Source organism: Aedes aegypti, unplaced genomic scaffold (assembly GCF_002204515.2).
Source record: "Aedes aegypti strain LVP_AGWG unplaced genomic scaffold, AaegL5.0 Primary Assembly AGWG_AaegL5_hic_scaff_1753_PBJ_arrow, whole genome shotgun sequence".
NCBI classification, from domain to species: Eukaryota; Metazoa; Arthropoda; class Insecta; order Diptera; family Culicidae; genus Aedes; species Aedes aegypti.
Window position 1 is genome coordinate 15,683 of NW_018735216.1, and position 18,394 is coordinate 34,076.

The 18,394-nt window shown below is 47.0% G+C and overlaps 4 protein-coding genes across 4 annotated transcripts; 2 read left to right on the forward strand and 2 right to left on the reverse strand.

Moving 5' to 3' along the window:
* Positions 1-616: 616 nt before the first annotated feature.
* LOC110680715 (histone H2A) lies at positions 617-1,099 on the reverse strand. Its single transcript, XM_021856504.1, has one exon. It carries the CDS (start codon positions 1,037-1,039, stop codon positions 665-667), a length of 375 nt encoding a protein of 124 aa, XP_021712196.1. The 5' UTR covers positions 1,040-1,099; the 3' UTR covers positions 617-664.
* A 4,441-nt stretch (positions 1,100-5,540) lies between these two features.
* On the forward strand, positions 5,541-6,070 carry LOC110680714 (histone H2B). The gene has a single exon (XM_021856503.1). It carries the CDS (start codon positions 5,644-5,646, stop codon positions 6,016-6,018), a length of 375 nt encoding a protein of 124 aa, XP_021712195.1. The 5' UTR covers positions 5,541-5,643; the 3' UTR covers positions 6,019-6,070.
* A 1,345-nt stretch (positions 6,071-7,415) lies between these two features.
* LOC110680711 (histone H1-like) lies at positions 7,416-8,886 on the forward strand. The gene has a single exon (XM_021856499.1). The coding sequence runs from the start codon at positions 8,145-8,147 to the stop codon at positions 8,823-8,825; it is 681 nt and encodes a 226-aa protein (XP_021712191.1). The 5' UTR covers positions 7,416-8,144; the 3' UTR covers positions 8,826-8,886.
* Positions 8,887-14,285: 5,399 nt separating this feature from the next.
* Positions 14,286-14,695, reverse strand: LOC110680716 (histone H4). The gene has a single exon (XM_021856505.1). The coding sequence runs from the start codon at positions 14,642-14,644 to the stop codon at positions 14,333-14,335; it is 312 nt and encodes a 103-aa protein (XP_021712197.1). The 5' UTR covers positions 14,645-14,695; the 3' UTR covers positions 14,286-14,332.
* Positions 14,696-18,394: the final 3,699 nt, after the last annotated feature.

The window sequence follows — 18,394 nt, forward strand, 5'->3', positions numbered from 1 at the left end:
ATGTTTCCCCTTCTTCTTATGCTCTTTTCCGGATGCAGAAGCTTTCCCAGCTCGCCTCCCCTTGTTGCTACAAACTAGACAACTCGAACATCCAACATTGAAAGTTTGACCGTATGATTGAAACGTAATCTTTGGCTTGTTTACTTTGAAACACACCCCTATGATAGTTATAATTGATAATTGTGGGGTTTGGAAATTGATTGATTCCTTTAATATTAGGAGCTCCTGATATAGCCTTTCCTCGAATAAATAATATAAGTTTTTTTAAATACTACCTGCTTCATCAACTCTTCTATTGTCAAGCAGTAGATAGTAGAAAATGGGGCAGGAACTGGATGAACAGTTTACCCTCCTCTCTCTTCAGGAACAGCTCACGCAGGGCTGGCTGTTTCAATGTTTTATGTTTCTGTTTCGGCAAATTGAACTCCAAAAATCGAAAGTTCGAGGTATCCCGAACAGAACATTTAAGAAGCCCAAACGTTTCCCCCCGCGGAATCTAGGAATTGATTCAGAAATGGTCATAATATGGCCGATATCTCTTCATCGATCCTCTCTGTGGCTAAATTAGATAAATCTGCAATATTTCAACAACAACTCTCTAGCGGTGGACTGGATATTGTCGTCCTGAAAAGGACGGTTTTTGGTTTGATGCACGCAGTGTAACTTATGCCTTCTTTTCGGTTTTCTTCGGCAGCAAGACAGCCTGAATGTTGGGCAGAACACCACCTTGGGCGATGGTAACACCGGACAGCAGCTTGTTCAATTCTTCGTCGTTGCGGATGGCCAACTGCAGATGACGGGGAATGATTCTGGTCTTCTTGTTGTCACGGGCAGCGTTTCCTGCCAATTCGAGCACTTCAGCGGCCAGATATTCCATAACGGCAGCCAAGTAGACTGGAGCGCCGGCACCGACACGCTCGGCATAGTTGCCCTTCCGGAGCAGACGGTGAATACGACCGACTGGGAACTGCAATCCAGCGCGGTTGGAACGGGACTTTGCCTTTCCCTTAACTTTGCCTCCTTTGCCGCGGCCAGACATTTTGTGGTTGAGTTTGAGTGGACTTGAGAAACAAACGTTCACGAAGCGTTTTTTTTTTTTCACGTTAAATTCATTTTATTTATAATTATTTGATAGTTACAATGCTTCTACATTTCGAGTGTTTTTACCTTGGGGTACTTCATCTCTTCTTCTCTGGTCAATGGTTTACATTTGTTTTTTTCAAATTGATAATAATCCTAATTTTCCAACATGGCTCTTCAGAGCACTGGTATCTTTGAATTTGTTAATTTTAATATTCTACCTAACTACTTTTACTAAATTTAATATTCTAGGGGTTGGGGAATAAGTCCCTGATGGCCGGCTGGCCAGATGCACGGCAGGAAGCTCTGAACCTATTGATGGACTCACCGAAGCGATCACTTAGTGTTTGGACGTCAGCCAGACGGTGGACCTCAGATGTTCGAGTTCTTGATGGAGTGTTCAAGATCATGCGAAGGAACTTGTTTTGTGTTCGCTGAAGCTTGAGATGGTGAGATTTTGCGCAACTCTCCCAGACCGGCATGCCGTACTCAATTACTGGACGGATGATTTGCTTGTAGACAGCAAGCTTATTCTTCAAGGACAGAGTTGATTTCCTGTTTATCAGAGGGTACAAACATCGCAGTAGGACGTTGCATTTTGTAACAGTTTTGTCAATCTGTTGTCTGAAGATAAGCTTGCTGTCTAGTGTCAAGCCAAGATATTCTGCTTCGTCAGACCATTCCGCTACTGACCCATTGAGGATGATTTTACAGTCCTCAGCCGGAACAAGTCTGGGGGATTTTGAATATGGGAATAGGATGACCTGGGTCTTCGCTGCGTTTACACAAATCTTCCAGCTGGTGAGGTAGTTGGTTAGAACATTCAGGCCTCGTTGGAGTTTGGATGTCAACGTTCGGGTAACCCTGCCACTATAGACGACTGACGTGTCGTCGGCGAACAGCGATAAGGTTCCGCCTTCTGGTAGTGGAGGGATATCGGAGGTGAAGAGGTTGAACAGCAGTGGTCCAAGTATGCTTCCCTGTGGAACACCAGCAGGGATTTCTTGAGGTGAAGCGTTGACTCCATTAATTGAGACCTGGAATGTCCTGTTTGTCAGATAGTTCTGGATTATTTTCACCAAGAAGCTGGGAAGATTGTATTGGTGCAACTTGTACACCAGGCCATCATGCCAGACGTTGTCGAATGCTTTTTCAACATCGAGCAACGCCATAGCAGATGATTTGGATAAAGACTTGTTCCGTCTGAGGACGTTAGCTACTCGGGTCAGTTGGTGCACGGTGGATCGTCCGCGTCGGAAACCAAACTGTTCCTCGGGTAAGATGTTATTTTCTTCGGCAGATGATAAAAGCCGACGGTAGATTGATTTTTCAAAGAGTTTTGATAACCCCGAGAGAAGGCTGATGGGACGATAACTTTTTGGAGAGGAAGGATCTTTCCCAGGTTTCCGGATGGGTATAACTTTAGCTGACTTCCACATGGAGGGGAAGTAGCTAAGTCGGAGGCACTGATTGAAAATCAGTGCCAGATGTTGGTAAAACTGTGTACTCAAGTTCTTGAGTTCTAAGTTGAGGATGTTGTCGAAACCTGGGGCCTTCATGTTCTTGGCGGTTTTGATATAGGTCGACAATTCATCAGCTGTGATCTCCAATTCCTCCGAGAAGTCATTGGGGATCAGATGAAGGTTGTTAGCATGCTGAGCAACAGCAGCTTCATGCGGACTTACAAGATTAAGCCCAAGATTATGAGAGCTGATGAAGTGCCGACCTATCTCAGCTGCCTTCTCATCAGGAGTTATCAAACGATCTACATTGCTGTCGTTGCCGAGTGGAGTCAGCGGCGGAATGGGTCTTGGCTTGGTCTTTAGTATTTTGGTTAGTTTCCAGAACGGCTTAGCGCAGTCTGGGAGAGAACGGATCTTATTCGAAAACTCGCTGTTTCTGAGGTCCAACATTCTGGACTGGATGATTTTAGTCATTCGATTAACATCGGTTTTTAACGCAGGCAGACCAGTTCTCTGATACTGCCTGCGCGTAGTGTTTCGAAGCCTGATAAGATTTTTAGTGAGCCCATCTATGGTTAGAGTATTGCTTACCTGCCGTGCTGTTGGAACACACCGTTCCCTTGCCTGGGTGATTGCTTCCTCCATGGATCGCAGCTGCTGGTCGATGTCATCTGCAGACTCGGGACGCACCAGGTAGTTTACGCTGTCGTCAACGCACTGCTTGAATCGATCCCAGTCGACTCGGTGGTAATTGCGTCGGGTGAGTTGGTGCCGGTGGGCCGAGGAGTCAACTTCCGCCACCACCGGGAAGTGGTCCGAGCTGAGTTCCTGGAGCGTAACCGGCTGGGTGATGTTGGTCATATTGGAGATGTACAGGTCCAACGTCGCGTGAGCCCCGGACCGGGTCAACCGGGTGGGACTGTCCGGACTCAGGATGCTGTAGTGGCCTTCTTCCAGATCGTTGCCCCAGATGGTGCCGTTTCGATTCCGCCGAGTGTTGCCCCAAGCTTGATGTTTGGCATTGAGGTCGCCGGCGATAATGTACTGTCCCTGCCGCCGAGTTAGCTTGATGATGTCTCTTCGGAGGGTTTTTGCTGATTCCGCCGTGGCTTGTGCGGGGCAGTATGCCACAATCAGGGTTATGTCGCCGACGGAGGTGGAGATTTCCACTCCAACGGCTTCGATTATCTTGAGCTGGAGACTCGGCAGCAGGCGACAGTTAATGTTTCGACGCACAGCGATGGCAACTCCACCCCCCCTGGAGTTCGTCCGATCTAGTCGAATGATGCGGAAACCCGGAATGAACACACTTACCTCGGGCTTGAGGTTGGTCTCCGTAATAAGCGCCACATCAACCTCCTTTTCCTCAAGGAAGCTGCGCAGCTCGATTATTTTGTTCGGTAGTGAACAAGCATTCCAGTTGACCAGTTTTACCCTAGTAGCCATTTTCAATGACGAAAAGGCCCAGAGTGTAGATCTGGTCGAACCGGGATTTGCAGCTTCGCAGGCGAGCCACAAGATCGCTGAATATCGGTGCGAGTTGCTCCGATGAGTAGAGGGGGGCAGCATCCTCAGGGGGGAGAGGTGTGTTGTCCTGACGACGAAAACCAGGGGGAGGTTGATGCCATTGGTTGATGGGCGGGGCCTGGGAGCACTGGGCCTTGCTTGGGACGGATGCTGCAGCCGCGACCAGTCGTTGTTGTGGTTGAAGCGGTGGAAGCACCGGAATTGATCGCTGAGGCTTCGGGATTTGGGGAAAATGAGCACTGGTTAGCGGCGGAGGTGCCACTGTTTTCCTCGGTTGGTTTTTGGTGGAGGCCCGTTGCCGAATCACCAGGAATTCAGCACGCTTCGGGCAGTTCTTGTCGGTTGCCCGGTGCTTCTCGCCACAATTCGCACATTTGGGTTGGGATTCTTCCATTTGGTCGCAGGCTTCGTTCTGATGGTTTCCACCACACGTCGAGCAACGGGAGGCCATCGAGCAATTTCTGGTACCGTGGCCGAAGCGCAAGCAGTTCATGCATTGCGTTACCTCACGGTGCACTGGTTTGTACTTTTGCCATTCGACCACGGTACTGTTGATGATCTTGATTGCTCGCAGGTCCTTGAGTGTAGTGGAACCGTGCTCCAAGTGGACCAGATAGAGCTGGTCACGGTATTTGCGGGTCCTGTCGTGACGCGCGATCTTGTCCACCTTTACCGGCTTCAGGTCGTGGAATTCCAGTTCCTCAACGAGTTCGTCCACCGCCATGTCGTCGAGTCCACGTAGCAGTACCTTCAAGGGCTTGGTACCAGGCATATCGTGGGTGAAGAACTCCCACTTCCGCTTGGTGAGGAAGTCCTTCGCGTTGTCGAAAGACTCCTTCGACTCGAGCATGAGCTTGACACCCTCACTGCACAGGCGAAACGAGCCACGAAAGTACCCGTTTCTGATGCAGTCGCGAATTGAGGCACGCAGGTTCGGTGGATCTCCCTTCACAAAAATTGGCGGACACTTGCACTTCCGCTCTGGTTCCGTTGCGACGCACTGTTGCTTCGGTTTCCTCTTCTTAACCGCCACCGGGGAATTGCCGGCATCGCCGTCCGTCAACACCGAGTACATGTTGTTCGCGAACTTCTTCGGAGCCACTGTGTCGCTCGTGTTGCCACTCGCGGGACGCTTCTCACTTCCCTTACAACGCATTTCACTGCCACTCGCGGACCGACTCGAAATTACACTCGCGGCTACGCCAGCCGCTGTGTCACCCATCGCGGGACCAGGGGAAAATCTCTCCAACTCTTTTCACACTCTTTACTCGCTATCTCGCTTTTATAAGTATACGCACGTCCGTACTTGTCCGCTATCGGATACTGAATGTGTTCACGAAGCGTACGTAAGCGGTACTGATGGTGATTTCACCGGATGAGGGTATCTTTTATACATGCGTAGCCCTGCGCTGCACTCATACTAGGATGGTGCGAACGAAATGGATGAAGTAGCAAACGAAGCGAAGGGGCGGAACAGCGCTCACCATTCTACGGGTATAAAAGAGAACCGACTGGTTCGGTCGGGCATCAGTTTCAGTTTTCGTTTGGAATCTAAAACAACGTTAGCAGCACGATGGCACCGAAAACCAGCGGAAAGGCCGCGAAGAAATCCGGCAAGGCCCAGAAGAACATTGTCAAGGGCGATAAGAAGAAGAAGAAGCAGCGCAGGAAGGAAAGCTACGCCATCTACATCTACAAGGTGTTGAAGCAAGTTCACCCCGACACTGGCGTTTCGTCGAAAGCCATGAGCATCATGAACAGCTTCGTCAACGACATCTTTGAGCGTATTGCCGCCGAAGCCTCCCGCCTGGCCCACTACAACAAGCGTTCGACGATCACATCCCGCGAAATCCAAACCGCCGTCCGGCTTCTGCTCCCGGGAGAGTTGGCCAAGCACGCCGTTTCGGAAGGCACCAAGGCCGTCACCAAGTACACCAGCTCCAAGTAAATGACGACCGACACTGCGTTCAATCACACCAAACCAAAAGGCCCTTTTCAGGGCCACTATTTCAATCCCGAAAAAGAGTTGATTTTGAAAATCTGACACTAGACTGTTTTATCACACTATTGAACCGACTGAGGTAGTGTCACGGCGGTGACTTCATACGTGACAACACCCCCCTCTCTTATCAGTTTGAATTTATTCAATTCATTTTATTTATTCGATGTTATCAGTTTCAGTATTGATTAATTATAACGATTACAGTTGCAGAGATTTGGATCCCCATTCAGCTGCGTAATAAATAATAGGAACTTAATTGTTAAGCAGTATAGGGAAAAATCTGTTCACAAAAAAACCCTAGATCTAAGTTTTTCCATCCGTTTGAATTTAAAACAAGAAGATCCACTTCGTACGTTCAACATTTCTGCTGATTGCAAAAAAATGTTGTACCTTAACCACACTTCATTCACTAGCAGAACGTTTAAAGTTCAATATTTATGCTGATTGCCATGTTGCACCTTAACAACTTCATTTTTGCTATCGGTTGTGCTGCATGTTAGTAGTTTAGACAATTTTGACATCATAGGACTAGCTAGCTAGGCAGGCATGATGACAAGTTTCGTGGTTCGTTCGTTCTTCTTCTCAACGTATTGGAAAGAAGCTCATTATGTTTTCTAGCGTCCCATTACAAACGATCTCGTAAGAGCATCCCAGCAGTTCAGGCTATCATAATAACGTTTATCGAACAACAGTTGATGCAAATGGTATCGATCGGATAATCTCGATAATGCCATCAATCAGTTCCCATTGATGGGGCCCATTCACATAGTTCATGGGTGGGTGGTGTGTCTTCGAGATGTAACGGGTCAAACGAAATTGGGAAAACATTCTTATACACAATGGGTGGTGGGCGCGTTGCAAATGGTCATTGTTGGCGTTATGAAGTTTGCGAATGATGGTGACATGACACGTTGTGTGGTTGCCATTCGGCTTCCTGGCTCGGGTGTTGCTCAGTACTAGCACGGACAGACACGTTGAACAGCCCCTGAGGGCACTGTACACAAAAATATATCTCGATCGGGGGGAGTGTAGGGTGCAGTTTCTACACCGGGAACACGTGCCGTGGGGCATGTTAGGGACTTCCGAGAACAATTTGTCGCGAATTCAGCGCGACATGTCCGGTACTACTGCCGCCAGAAGAGATTGTATGGAATGTTCATTCGATGCAACTGCAGCTAGCAAAACCGATGCCTATTCGGGCAGATTTCGCACTAGCTCATTTGCAGATTCCACCGCAGGGAGGGTGCTTGCTTTGCTTGCTTGCTTCTTGAAGTAAAACATTCTCAGATAAGCTAGATCCATAGTAGCACGTGCACTGTCCTTTTCCAATGCAGTTGCCGCCGATGGCTGAGGCAATGCCAGCAATTTGCACACATTCGACCAACCAACAGTGCACAGGTGGAAGGTGATTAGTGTTTGGTGACATTGTTTTCCGGACAAAATGGCACAAACTTGTGTGACTGACGTCATAGTCGAGCCCAAGTTTTCGGTATGTTTGATGAAAAACATCAAATTAACATTGTTCAAAGTTTACTAAAACCAAACGCGTAACATCGCTCGTCGGCACTGGGAATGACTTTGTTTGAGGCTCATTAGGGGCCATTAGACACCGGCATACTGGCTATACCCGCATGTCACCGCAAAGAGCAACCATTCATGTTGCCAAATTCACCACCGCCGTGCAGGGTGGTATTGTTTCAATAGTTACTATTGATTGTTTTATCGAGCAAAGCCACACCATATGGCGCACGGGTGCTGTAAAGACATGTCTCAGCGGTGCTTCTCGCGAAACCGGCCCGATGTGGCGATGACGGGCTGCTAGCGAGACTCATGCACTCACCAAACGGACATACTAGACAGGCAAATACTTAGTGCGATTACCGGAAAAATGCGTTTTAAAAAGGTGTTACCAAAAATATGTACAATATTTCGCGAACAGTCATCCAGTGGACGACCATGTCTGCATCCCTAACACAGACGACGAAATCGAACACCGCACTGTTGCCAGAATTTCCGTCATTCATTCGTTTACTATCGCCATCGTGTGAGTGTTACTCTAGCTACCTATCGAGATGTCTGAAGTTGCCACTGAAGCCGCTGCCGCAGCCCCGGCTGCCTCGCCAGCCAAGACCAAGAAGCCAAGGGCCCCCAAGGGACAGGGCAAGCCGAAGAAGCCGTCGACCCACCCCCCAGTCAACGACATGGTTGTTGCTGCCATCAAAACCTTGAAGGAACGCAACGGATCGTCCCTGCAGGCCATCAAGAAGTACATCGCCGCCAACTACAAATGCGATGTCGCCAAGCTTGCCCCATTCCTCAAGAAGGCCTTGAAGAATGGCGTCGAGAAGGGCAAGTTCGTCCAAACCAAGGGCACCGGCGCTTCCGGTTCGTTCAAGCTGAAGGCTGAAGCTAAGAAGGCCGCCAGTGAGAAGAAACCGAAGAAGGCCGGCGAGAAGAAGGCCAAGAAGGCTACCGGAGAGAAGAAGAAGGCCACCAAGAAACCAGCTGGGGAGAAGAAGGCCAAGAAGCCAGCCGGCGAGAAGAAAGCCAAGAAGCCGGCTGCAGCCAAGAAAGCCAAAGCTGCTGGTGCCAAGGCTGCCAAAAAGGCCGGTGGTGTGAAGAAGGCTGCTGCTCCGAAGCAGAAGGCCACCAAACCTTCCAAGACCGCCGCCAAGAAGCCCAAGACCCCAAAACCGAAGAAGGCTGCCCCAGCCAAGAAAGCTGCCGCGAAGAAGACCGCTGCCAAGAAGTAAATTTGGGACAGCAACCGTACTGTTGTAAAACAGTATCTAACATCCAATCAGTCCTTTTCAGGACTACCATCCAAGTTTAGAACAAAGAGTTGCACAGTCAATGATATTCCATTTCCATTTATTTCCAGAGGGAAATAAATCCCCCCGAAAAGTTACGTGCACTTTGCCACTGAATGGCGAATTCTTCCCGAACCCTTTCGCAAATCAATAAAATTGGCCAATCATGCACCCCTTTCTCTGCCAGCAACTGTAAAGCCCGGACAGGTAGGCGAGCACTGGCTGGCACTCACTGTAGCGGTGCATCCGTACCCAAAGCAAACCTCCACTAGAGGAACAGCTTTTGATACACTCGAATGATTCAAGGATTTGAAGAAGTCTATCGACTTAAAGGCTCCCCCAGATCTAAGCGACTTTTTACGGCGACAGCGACAAAAAAACGTCGCGATTTCGCAGCGATTCGCGTCGTGTCAGTCAAGATGGTTCCATAGAAGAGTGCTTGCAGCGACACAACAACGAAATCGTGTCGCTGTCGCCGTAAAAAGTCGCGTAGTTTTGGGGGAGCCTTATTTAAATCGGGTTGAGATTCGTAGCGTTGCCTTGTGAAACCAAAACATGTTTTCGCGGCAACCTGGAATCGAACCAAGGACCTTGCGATCGATAGGCCCGTGCGTTTTTAATACACTCAGGCAAATGGACTATCGAAATACATTGGATGCACTTATGAAAATTCGCCACAATAAATCGGGTTGAAATTCATAGCTTTGCCTTATGAAACCAAACATTGGCAACAAAAAATGTTTCTCGCAGCAACCTGGAATCGAACCAAGGACCTTGCGATCGTTAGGTCTGTGCGTACACCACGCGCCTACCGACGCCTGGATGTGAGTTGATGCTAAAACGAAACATAAAGCGTTCGTATGTCAAAATGCAAAATGTATGCATTTCGATAGTCTAGTTCACAGGTCCGTACGTACCGGACCTACTGGGCAGGCTGAGTATCGACATCCCAAGTAGAGCGGTCAAGTACAGTTTGCTGCTAATAACCAAAGTAATCTTGACAGCTGATCCAGTATGAGCGAACTGCCACTATTTTCCTTGCGGAATAATCAAATTACTCTTGTGGATGTTGCAAATTAAGTTAATTGGCAGTAAAATACTAAGCCCAGGGATTGGCTTCTGAAAATCTCAATCTTTCGGGGCCAATGGGTCGACCTTGCTCAGTATGTTTGATTTTCGTAATCCAATGCTGTTCCACTATTCCAAAGATGAGAGCAAATCAATACAGTGTAACTGATTTTAAGCGTGATTGGCGAATCGAACGCCTCACATCCCCCCATCGCAGTTTGGGTACGAGAGAAAGAGAGTGAGCACCGCCGCCATTTGCTTGCGTGCACCGAGAAAAATTTGCGGCTCGAAAATTTGGCCCTGAGCTCCTGACACTCAAATTGAAACCGGTAAATTACTTCCGCCGCTGTTACTACACGTGGAGCATTTCCGTTGGAGTGAACGCGTCTTCATTATCAAAATTTTTTGTGCTCATTCTTTTGATTTATTTCGCACATGGGATTTTGCGAATGCCTCTTCTTCTTCTCATTTTTCTTGGCCGGCTTCTCACTTTATTTTTTTATGTGACCATTTTGCTCACATGGCTTGTTGGGAAGTTGAACCCAGACACCTTCAGCATGGGTTTGCTTTGTAGCCACCGACTTTACCACTACACTAAGGAAGGCCTTGACTGCTATTTATCAACATTATGCTCTTCAAGTGCGTCTTACTGCCGAGTTTCAGATAATTTGGCCGATGCCAAACTCCAGATGCCAAAATAAATCAGTGTTTCATTAAATTGATGTTTCTCTAAAGTAATTAAATCTAGGGTGAATTAAAAAAAATAAAACAAACCCACACATGTAGCAGCATCTACCTTACCTATTCAATTTGTAATCGATTAGTTAACTAATGAGAGATTAGAAACTCTTAAAATGCTGTTCCCAAGGAAATCTGGATTTATTGTGGTATGAATATTCAACAACTTAGGATTTTTTTTTGTATCCAATATGTTTGAGTGCAAAAACTTTCGGCAAGATTATTTTAGGCTAGTAAACTTTTCTTTCAAACTCTTGAGTCAAAAAGTTAGAGCCAAGCTCAAAAAATCAAACAAACATTGTTTGGTACTACATTGCTAATTATTGAGAAAAGTGAAACCTTTTTAAGAAGTTAGTACCGTAAAATGGGGTGTTAAGGACTCGTGGGGTTTTAAGGGATTGAACTTCTCCATCAAGTTTGAAAAGTCACAAAAACGTCGGAAGTCGATATATCAGTCATCTGAAATGCTTGCTTTGTTCGGAGGATTGTGAGCTGCATTATGTGATCGGGGATATCTATTAATATTAGGTATTGTGGAGTCTAGATATTGAAAACGATTCAAACCATTTTTGAAAGAATTTTATTGGCAAAAAAGATTTAACTACAAAACAATGAAACAATATTAACAAAACTATGTGAGTAACCCAGAACATAAGTATATTTAATTGAGATCACAACGCAGACAAAAGCTTTTGAAAATGTTATCTAGATTTCGCCTTTTAATATTTCTTATGGAAAAAGTTTCTTTTTGAAAGTTAGCGGGGTGTTAGGGGATTATCTTTTCTACTACTTTTTCCAAGTTACAAAACTCGTTCGATTTATGCCGATATATGTTCCATTATACTTTAGGCTTGTTCCGTGAAGTAACACTGCATTGTAAAGGTTAAGGGGACTATTTTGTTTGTTACTGAATATTACTAAAATGTCTAGCCCTGAAAATATGGGATTTTTTTTTTTTTTTTTTTTTTCTCAGAGGCACCCGAGTTGCGCGAAGAGTGAAACCAAATCTACCTATCGAACTGTCAAACTGTCTACCTATCGAGCAGACCAGCAAAACAAATAGGGGCTATTTTCGAAGACGAAGGAGAACAATCATTCAAAGAAGCAAATGCAAATATATAGGTTATGATCCTGTTGCATTCAAGTATCAAAACCAATTCAAGACAATTTCAATATCGAGTTAGGGAGAGTTAACTGTACCGTCAAGCTACCATTCACCGTGCATTTAAGAAAAATTTGCACTTCAAAAAAATATAAAACTATTCCAAATAATTTGAAGCGTACTAGAATACCACTACGTAGCGGGCAATTATATAATAATTCAGGGAAAAATCTAAAACTAGTGATGCATAACAAAAAATTAGTCAAAAATTATGTTTGAAAATGTCATGTTAAGGTCGCCTCGTACCGTTCTATGTGTCACCATTTACCGTGCGTATAGTTTTCGTCATGATTTGATTTTGTATCTTGAAGAAACGTTGTTAATGGAGCAACTATGTTGCTAGTAGTGTGCGCATTCATTTTTAAGAGTATTCAAATCTTCATTTACAATAAAAACTATACAAAGTTTAAAAATTGGCTAAATTATTATTTTTTAATTAAAATCGTTATAGGAGGTTTGACTGTATTGTCCAAACCATTCCATATTCACTTAAATTCTAAATATGAAGTAGTTTAATGACGACATAACAATAAATCTAATATTATCGCATAATTTCATGCCTTTTACACTATACACGGTAATAGGATCCATATATATTGAAAAGGATCCATTCACCGTGCATTTGGGTTTCGACTGAAACACAATAAAAATTCTAATTTGCATTAAATCTCATTGCTCATACGATGAAATACATCTTACTAATAATATCCACAGTGAAAACTTGTTGAAATTTTGAAAAATTTCATACTCTATCGTTAAAATAAAAAATGTGATTTTTTGGCGTTTCTACTAAGATTGTTGCAATATCTCGTTATCAAACAGAATTCACATGATTTTGTCTACATAAACTAGGTTTTTCAAAATTATTTGTGGCAAAAACTAGTTCGTTTCATCAGTTTTATCTTATTTTGCTGACCAAAGAATGATTTGTGAAAATTGTATGAATATTCTGTAGGAATTTGTATATGTGCACGGTGAATGGAGGCCGCACGGTGACTGGTGACTTAACGGTATATAGGTTATGATCCTGTTGCATTTAAGTCTCAAAAACAATTCAAGACAATTTTACGAAGTATTGACAGTTTCCAGATTAATAACTATGAAAGATTTAGCAGTTAAAAGAAAACGGTTTGCGTTTGCAGGAGTTCCAAGTTCGATAATATTGATGTATTATCTGATTGAGGTTGAGCATAACTTATGAAAATGAATGAAAGCATCAAAGTTATTGATCAAAAAGATTATGTTTTGTTGTTGGCAAAATATGGTTTCATTTGCGAAAGTCAAATTCCTTTACAACCCTGTTTTGCAGTTACGTCAAAAATCACACATTTTCATGATTATCTCAGAAATCTGCCATAGGATCCTCATAATTGTGTTTGGCACGCGACGAGAGAATCCAGTACTGACCCGATTTTGTCAGCCAATTTCAGATTTGTCAAAAAATTGGTATCGTCATGTTTTACCACGTACCCTCTTTAAAAGTCCATGTAACCATGTCGAAATTTGAAAAACGGGAACAAAATAAAATGACCCGATTTGGTCAGCCTAAAATTCATCGAGGGGCTGACAAAATCGGGTCCTTACTGTAGTAGGGCTGTCCTTTGTTTAATTATTGACATACTAGAAGTTGCTTGAAAACACCCCATTTTACGGTAGACATTTCATCATCCACTTTCAATACATTTCAATGAAACTGATTTGTTCAAAGTCATAAATGCTTGTTGTGGTTTGTAGATTCGAAGCTTGGAAATGTTCGTTCAAAACGATTTTCCCGGTGACCTTCTCAAATTCCCGGTTTTTTCCCGTCGGTGGATTCAAATTCCCGTCTCTCACCCGGTTCGGTGATTCGTTTTCCCTTCGTTTCGTTTCGGGTGCGCGAACACAATTCCAGTGCTTGTAAATATTGATTGCAACCGCATCCATTTCTCATAAGGTACAGTGTGGAACATGATGAAATATTTGTTCGTCCATCGCATTGTGGAACCGAGCGAGGCAAACTAAGAAGTTCCTAACGCAATCCTAATGGAATTTGATGAGTGGTAATAGGTAATAGGGAGTGGTACGACGAGCGTTCCGTACCTGACACTGAAGTCCGGAGTTGAGATGCATGCACGTGAGATTGGTATGGAAAGATGCACGCACTGGATTTCACCGGCGTGGCATCATAGCGGTTGTTGTTTTCGAACCGACCGAAGTACAACAAGTAAGTAACAACAGTAGTGCCACCCCGGGAAATGACAGTGCTGACTAGACTAGACTATGTATGTATATATATATATTGGCATTTTATGGTGTCTTCCAATCGGAGACGAGAATTTTCTCCCCAAGCCACGCCACCGCCGGACTGCAAAAGCGTGTAGTGCTTGTCCCATTAGATTACCCTTGCTTTTAGTGTGTGAACATTTGTCGTATCAACTCCTTGATGAGTGTGTTTGGTGGCCCTGAAAAGGGCCGTTTGAAGAGCGAAACTTTGGAATGCGATTTAACCTCCGAAACCGTACAGGGTGCGTCCCTGACGCTTCAGAGCGTAGACAACATCCATAGCGGTAACGGTTTTACGCTTGGCGTGTTCAGTGTAGGTAACGGCATCACGGATGACGTTTTCCAGGAACACCTTCAACACACCACGAGTTTCCTCGTAGATAAGTCCGGAGATACGCTTGACTCCTCCACGACGAGCCAGACGACGGATTGCGGGCTTGGTGATACCCTGGATGTTATCACGCAAAACCTTGCGATGACGCTTGGCGCCTCCTTTTCCGAGTCCTTTGCCTCCCTTGCCACGGCCGGTCATTTTGGATGAATTTGGTTCTGTGTTCGACGACGGTAGTACTGGAACTGATGGCTGCGCCAATTTTTTTCATTTCATTAAATTCATGTTTATTTGCAATTTTTGGTTTACAAGGTAATTGGTTTACATGTCAAGAGGTTGACCGATAGGTCCTTCAGCTTTGGTCTTAAAGTTGGATTTTGATAGATGTTTTTGTTATTTTTGCGGTTTTACCCTAGTTGTTATATTGGCCGTATGGGCTCTGGTGGTTTTTAAAAGAAAATTTGTTATCCTAGCTACTATTTACAAGACTACAATAAAATAAAATTTGATAACCTAGGGGGGAACGAGGTCCCGGATGACCTGCTGGTCCGATTGGTGGCAACGAGCCCTAAATCTACCGATCGAGTCACCAAAGCGCTCCTCTAATGTTTTGATCTCGGCCAGACGGTGAACCTCGGTTGTCCTCGTTCTCGGAGGGCTGTTGAGGATCATCCGGAGGAACTTATTCTGGGTCCTCTGGAGCCTCAGATGGTGGGTTTTTGCGCAACTCTCCCAGATTGGAACGCCATATTCAATTACTGGAAGAATGACCTGTTTGTAAACAGCAAGCTTATTCTTCAGAGACAGAGTTGACTTCCGGTTGATCAGGGGGTACAATGCTTTGAGCAAGATGTTGCTTTTGGTGACCGTTTTGTCAACCTGCTGTCTGAAGAGAAGCTTGCTGTCTAACGTTAGCCCAAGGTAGTCGGCTGCATCAGACCATTCCACCGTTGATCCACCGAGGGTGATTTTACAATCCTCAGCCGGAACAAGTCTGGGGGATTTGGAATAGGGGAAGAGGATGACCTGGGTCTTCGCTGCGTTGATACAGATCTTCCAGCTGTTCAAATAATCTGACAAGACGTTCAGGCCTCTCTGGAGTCGAGATGTTAGTGCTCTCGTGAATCTGCCGCTGTAGACGACTGATGTGTCGTCAGCGAACAGTGACAGTGAGCCGCCTTCAGGGAGCTGAGGCATGTCCGAGGTGAACAGGTTGTATAGTAGGGGACCTAAAATACTGCCCTGTGGAACACCTGCGGGGATGTTGTGGGGGTCTGAGTTGACTCCATTGAGGGAAACCCTGAACGTCCTGTTAAACAGATAGTTTTTGATGATTTTCACCAAATAGGTGGGAAGATTGTATCGGTGCAGCTTGTACACCAGGCCGTCGTGCCAGACGTTGTCGAATGCTTTTTCAACATCGAGCAACGCCATGGCGGAGGATTTGGCAAGGGACTTGTTCCGCCTGAGGATGTTGGTTACTCGAGTCAGTTGGTGCACGGTTGAACGACCGCGTCGAAAGCCAAACTGTTCCTCGAGCAAGATGTTGTTTTGATCGGCTGCCGAAAGCAGCCGTCTGTTGATCGCTTTTTCAAAAAGCTTTGATAACCCTGAGAGAAGGCTGATGGGTCGATAGCTTTTGGGGGAGGAAGGATCCTTCCCAGGTTTCTTAATGGGGATGACTTTTGCTGACTTCCACGACGAGGGGAAGTAGCTAAGTCGGAGGCACTGATTGAAAATCAGTGCCAGATGTTGGTAGAACTGGAGACTCAATTGCTTGAGCTCCAAGTTCAGGATGTTGTCGAAACCTGGGGCCTTCATGTTTTTGGATGTTTTGAGATAGGCCAGCAACTCGTCGGCAGTGATCTCCAACTCCTCCGAGAAGTCGTTGGGAGATTGGTGTAGGTTAGCTGCGTGTTCGGAAACAGCAGCTTCGTGTGGGCTAGGAATGTCTAGCCCTAGATTGTGGGAGCTGACGAAATGCCGACCTATCTCAGCAGCCTTCTCCGCAGGGGTTATCAAGCGATCCTTAGAGTCGGTGTTGTCTAATGGGATCAACGGTGGAATAGGTCTGGGTTTGGATTTTAAAAGTTTGGTCATCTTCCAGAATGGCCTAGCACAATCTGGGAGAGAGCGGATCTTGTTGGAAAAATCATCGTTCCTGAGGTCCACCATTCTGGCCTTGATTATTTTGGATATGCGATTGACTTCGCTTTTCAACGCAGGCAGACCAGAGCGTTGGTACTGCCTGCGTTTGGTGTTCCTTAAACGAATGAGATCTTTGGTAACACGATCGATAAAAAGGGGGTTGCTCACCTGACCAGATGCTGGTACATGCTGTTCTCGGGCCACGGAGATGGCCTCTTCGACGCTCTGCAGGTGCCGGTCGATGTCTTCAGCGGACGCCAGGGGAGCCTCGTACTGGATGTTAGCGTCGACACACCGCTGGAATTGGCCCCAGTCGACACGATGGTAGTTGCGCCGGGTGACCCGATGCCGGTTGACCAGGGAACCAACTTCTGCCACCACCGGGTAGTGGTCCGAGCTCAGGTCCTGGTGAACGACCGGTTGGGAGATGTTGTCGGCCATGTTGGTCAGGAAGACATCAATGGTCGCATGGGCCCCGGACCGGCTCAGGCGGGTGGGTGAATCCGGGCTCAGGATGGTGTAGTGGCCTTCCTCCAGGTCCTGTTGTAGGATGAGGCCGTTCCTATTTCGCCGGGGGTTTCCCCAGGTCTCGTGCCTTGCGTTCAGATCGCCAGCCAGGATGAACTGCCCCTGCCGCCGTGTCAGTTTGACGAGGTCTTGCTTTAAGGCCGCCGATGTTCCGTCGTTGATGTTGGTTTGCTTCGGGCAGTACGCCGCGATGATCGTGATTGGGCCGATGGAGGTTTCCACCCGAACACCTACGGCCTCGATGATTTGGAGTTGAAAGCTCGGCAGCAGGGTGCAGTTGACGTTCCTCCGCAGAGCAACCGCAACGCCTCCACCTTCGGATCCGCACCGGTCAAGCCGCACGAGCCGGAAGTCGGGGATGAAGATGTTAACTTCCGGCTTGAGGTGCGTCTCCGTTATCACGGCTATGTCGATGCCTTCCTGGTCCAGGAAGGCGGACAACTCTCGATTTTTGCTCCGGAGGGAGCAAGCGTTCCAGTTGAGGATCTTGGTGGTGGCCTCACGGGCCATATTTGGATAAGAACGCAAATACCACCGAGTTGGCGGCGTCGATCTGTTCCGACTTGGAACGGCAGGCTCGTAGCCGTTGGAAAAGGTTCCTTGTGTATTCCAACATTTGCTCCGGCGTGTACAGGGAGCCGTCGTCGTCGGAGGGAGGAGGAGTGCCGGAAGCACTGGGTCCAGGATTCCCCCATCCAGGAGGGGGCGCATTCCGGACCGATGGAGCAGCGGCGGCGGCCGCGAGGCGTTGCTGAACGGAGGGGGCCGACTGGCGGGATGCCTGCCGGTGGGTTGGTTGAAGCGGTGGCAGATTGGGCACTTGGTAGCGGGGCGTCGGGAAGTGCTCCTCAGTCAGCGGTGGGGGTGGTTGGCGCTGGCGTTGCCGTCCCAGCTTCTTGGCGGACGCTTGCTGGCGGATTGCCAGAAACTCCGCACGTTTGGGGCAGTTGCGGCTGCTGCCCTCGTGGTTTGCACCGCAGTTGGCGCACTTCGATTCGGTGCCCTCCATCGGCTGGCAGGTCGAAGTGGCGTGCGCACCGGCACATTTGCCACAGCGGGGCTTCATATGGCAATTCCTGGTCCCGTGGCCGAACGCGAGGCAGTTGCCACACTGCGTCACGTCTCGTTTTTTCGGGCGGTAGCGCTCCCATTCCACCACGATGTGGAAGAGCGCTCTCACTCTTGTCAGGCCCGCCATGGTGGTAGACCCCTTCTCCAAATGGGCCAGGTAGAGCTGGTCCCGGTGTCGTCCTCCTTGTGCTCGCCGGATGGGGA

Bases quoted from the DNA above. Each gene is read 5' to 3' on its own strand.
- LOC110680711 (XM_021856499.1), top strand. From the start codon at position 8,145: ATGTCTGAAGTTGCCACTGAAGCCGCTGCCGCAGCCCCGGCTGCCTCG.
- LOC110680715 (XM_021856504.1), bottom strand. From the start codon at position 1,039: ATGTCTGGCCGCGGCAAAGGAGGCAAAGTTAAGGGAAAGGCAAAGTCC.
- LOC110680716 (XM_021856505.1), bottom strand. From the start codon at position 14,644: ATGACCGGCCGTGGCAAGGGAGGCAAAGGACTCGGAAAAGGAGGCGCC.
- LOC110680714 (XM_021856503.1), top strand. From the start codon at position 5,644: ATGGCACCGAAAACCAGCGGAAAGGCCGCGAAGAAATCCGGCAAGGCC.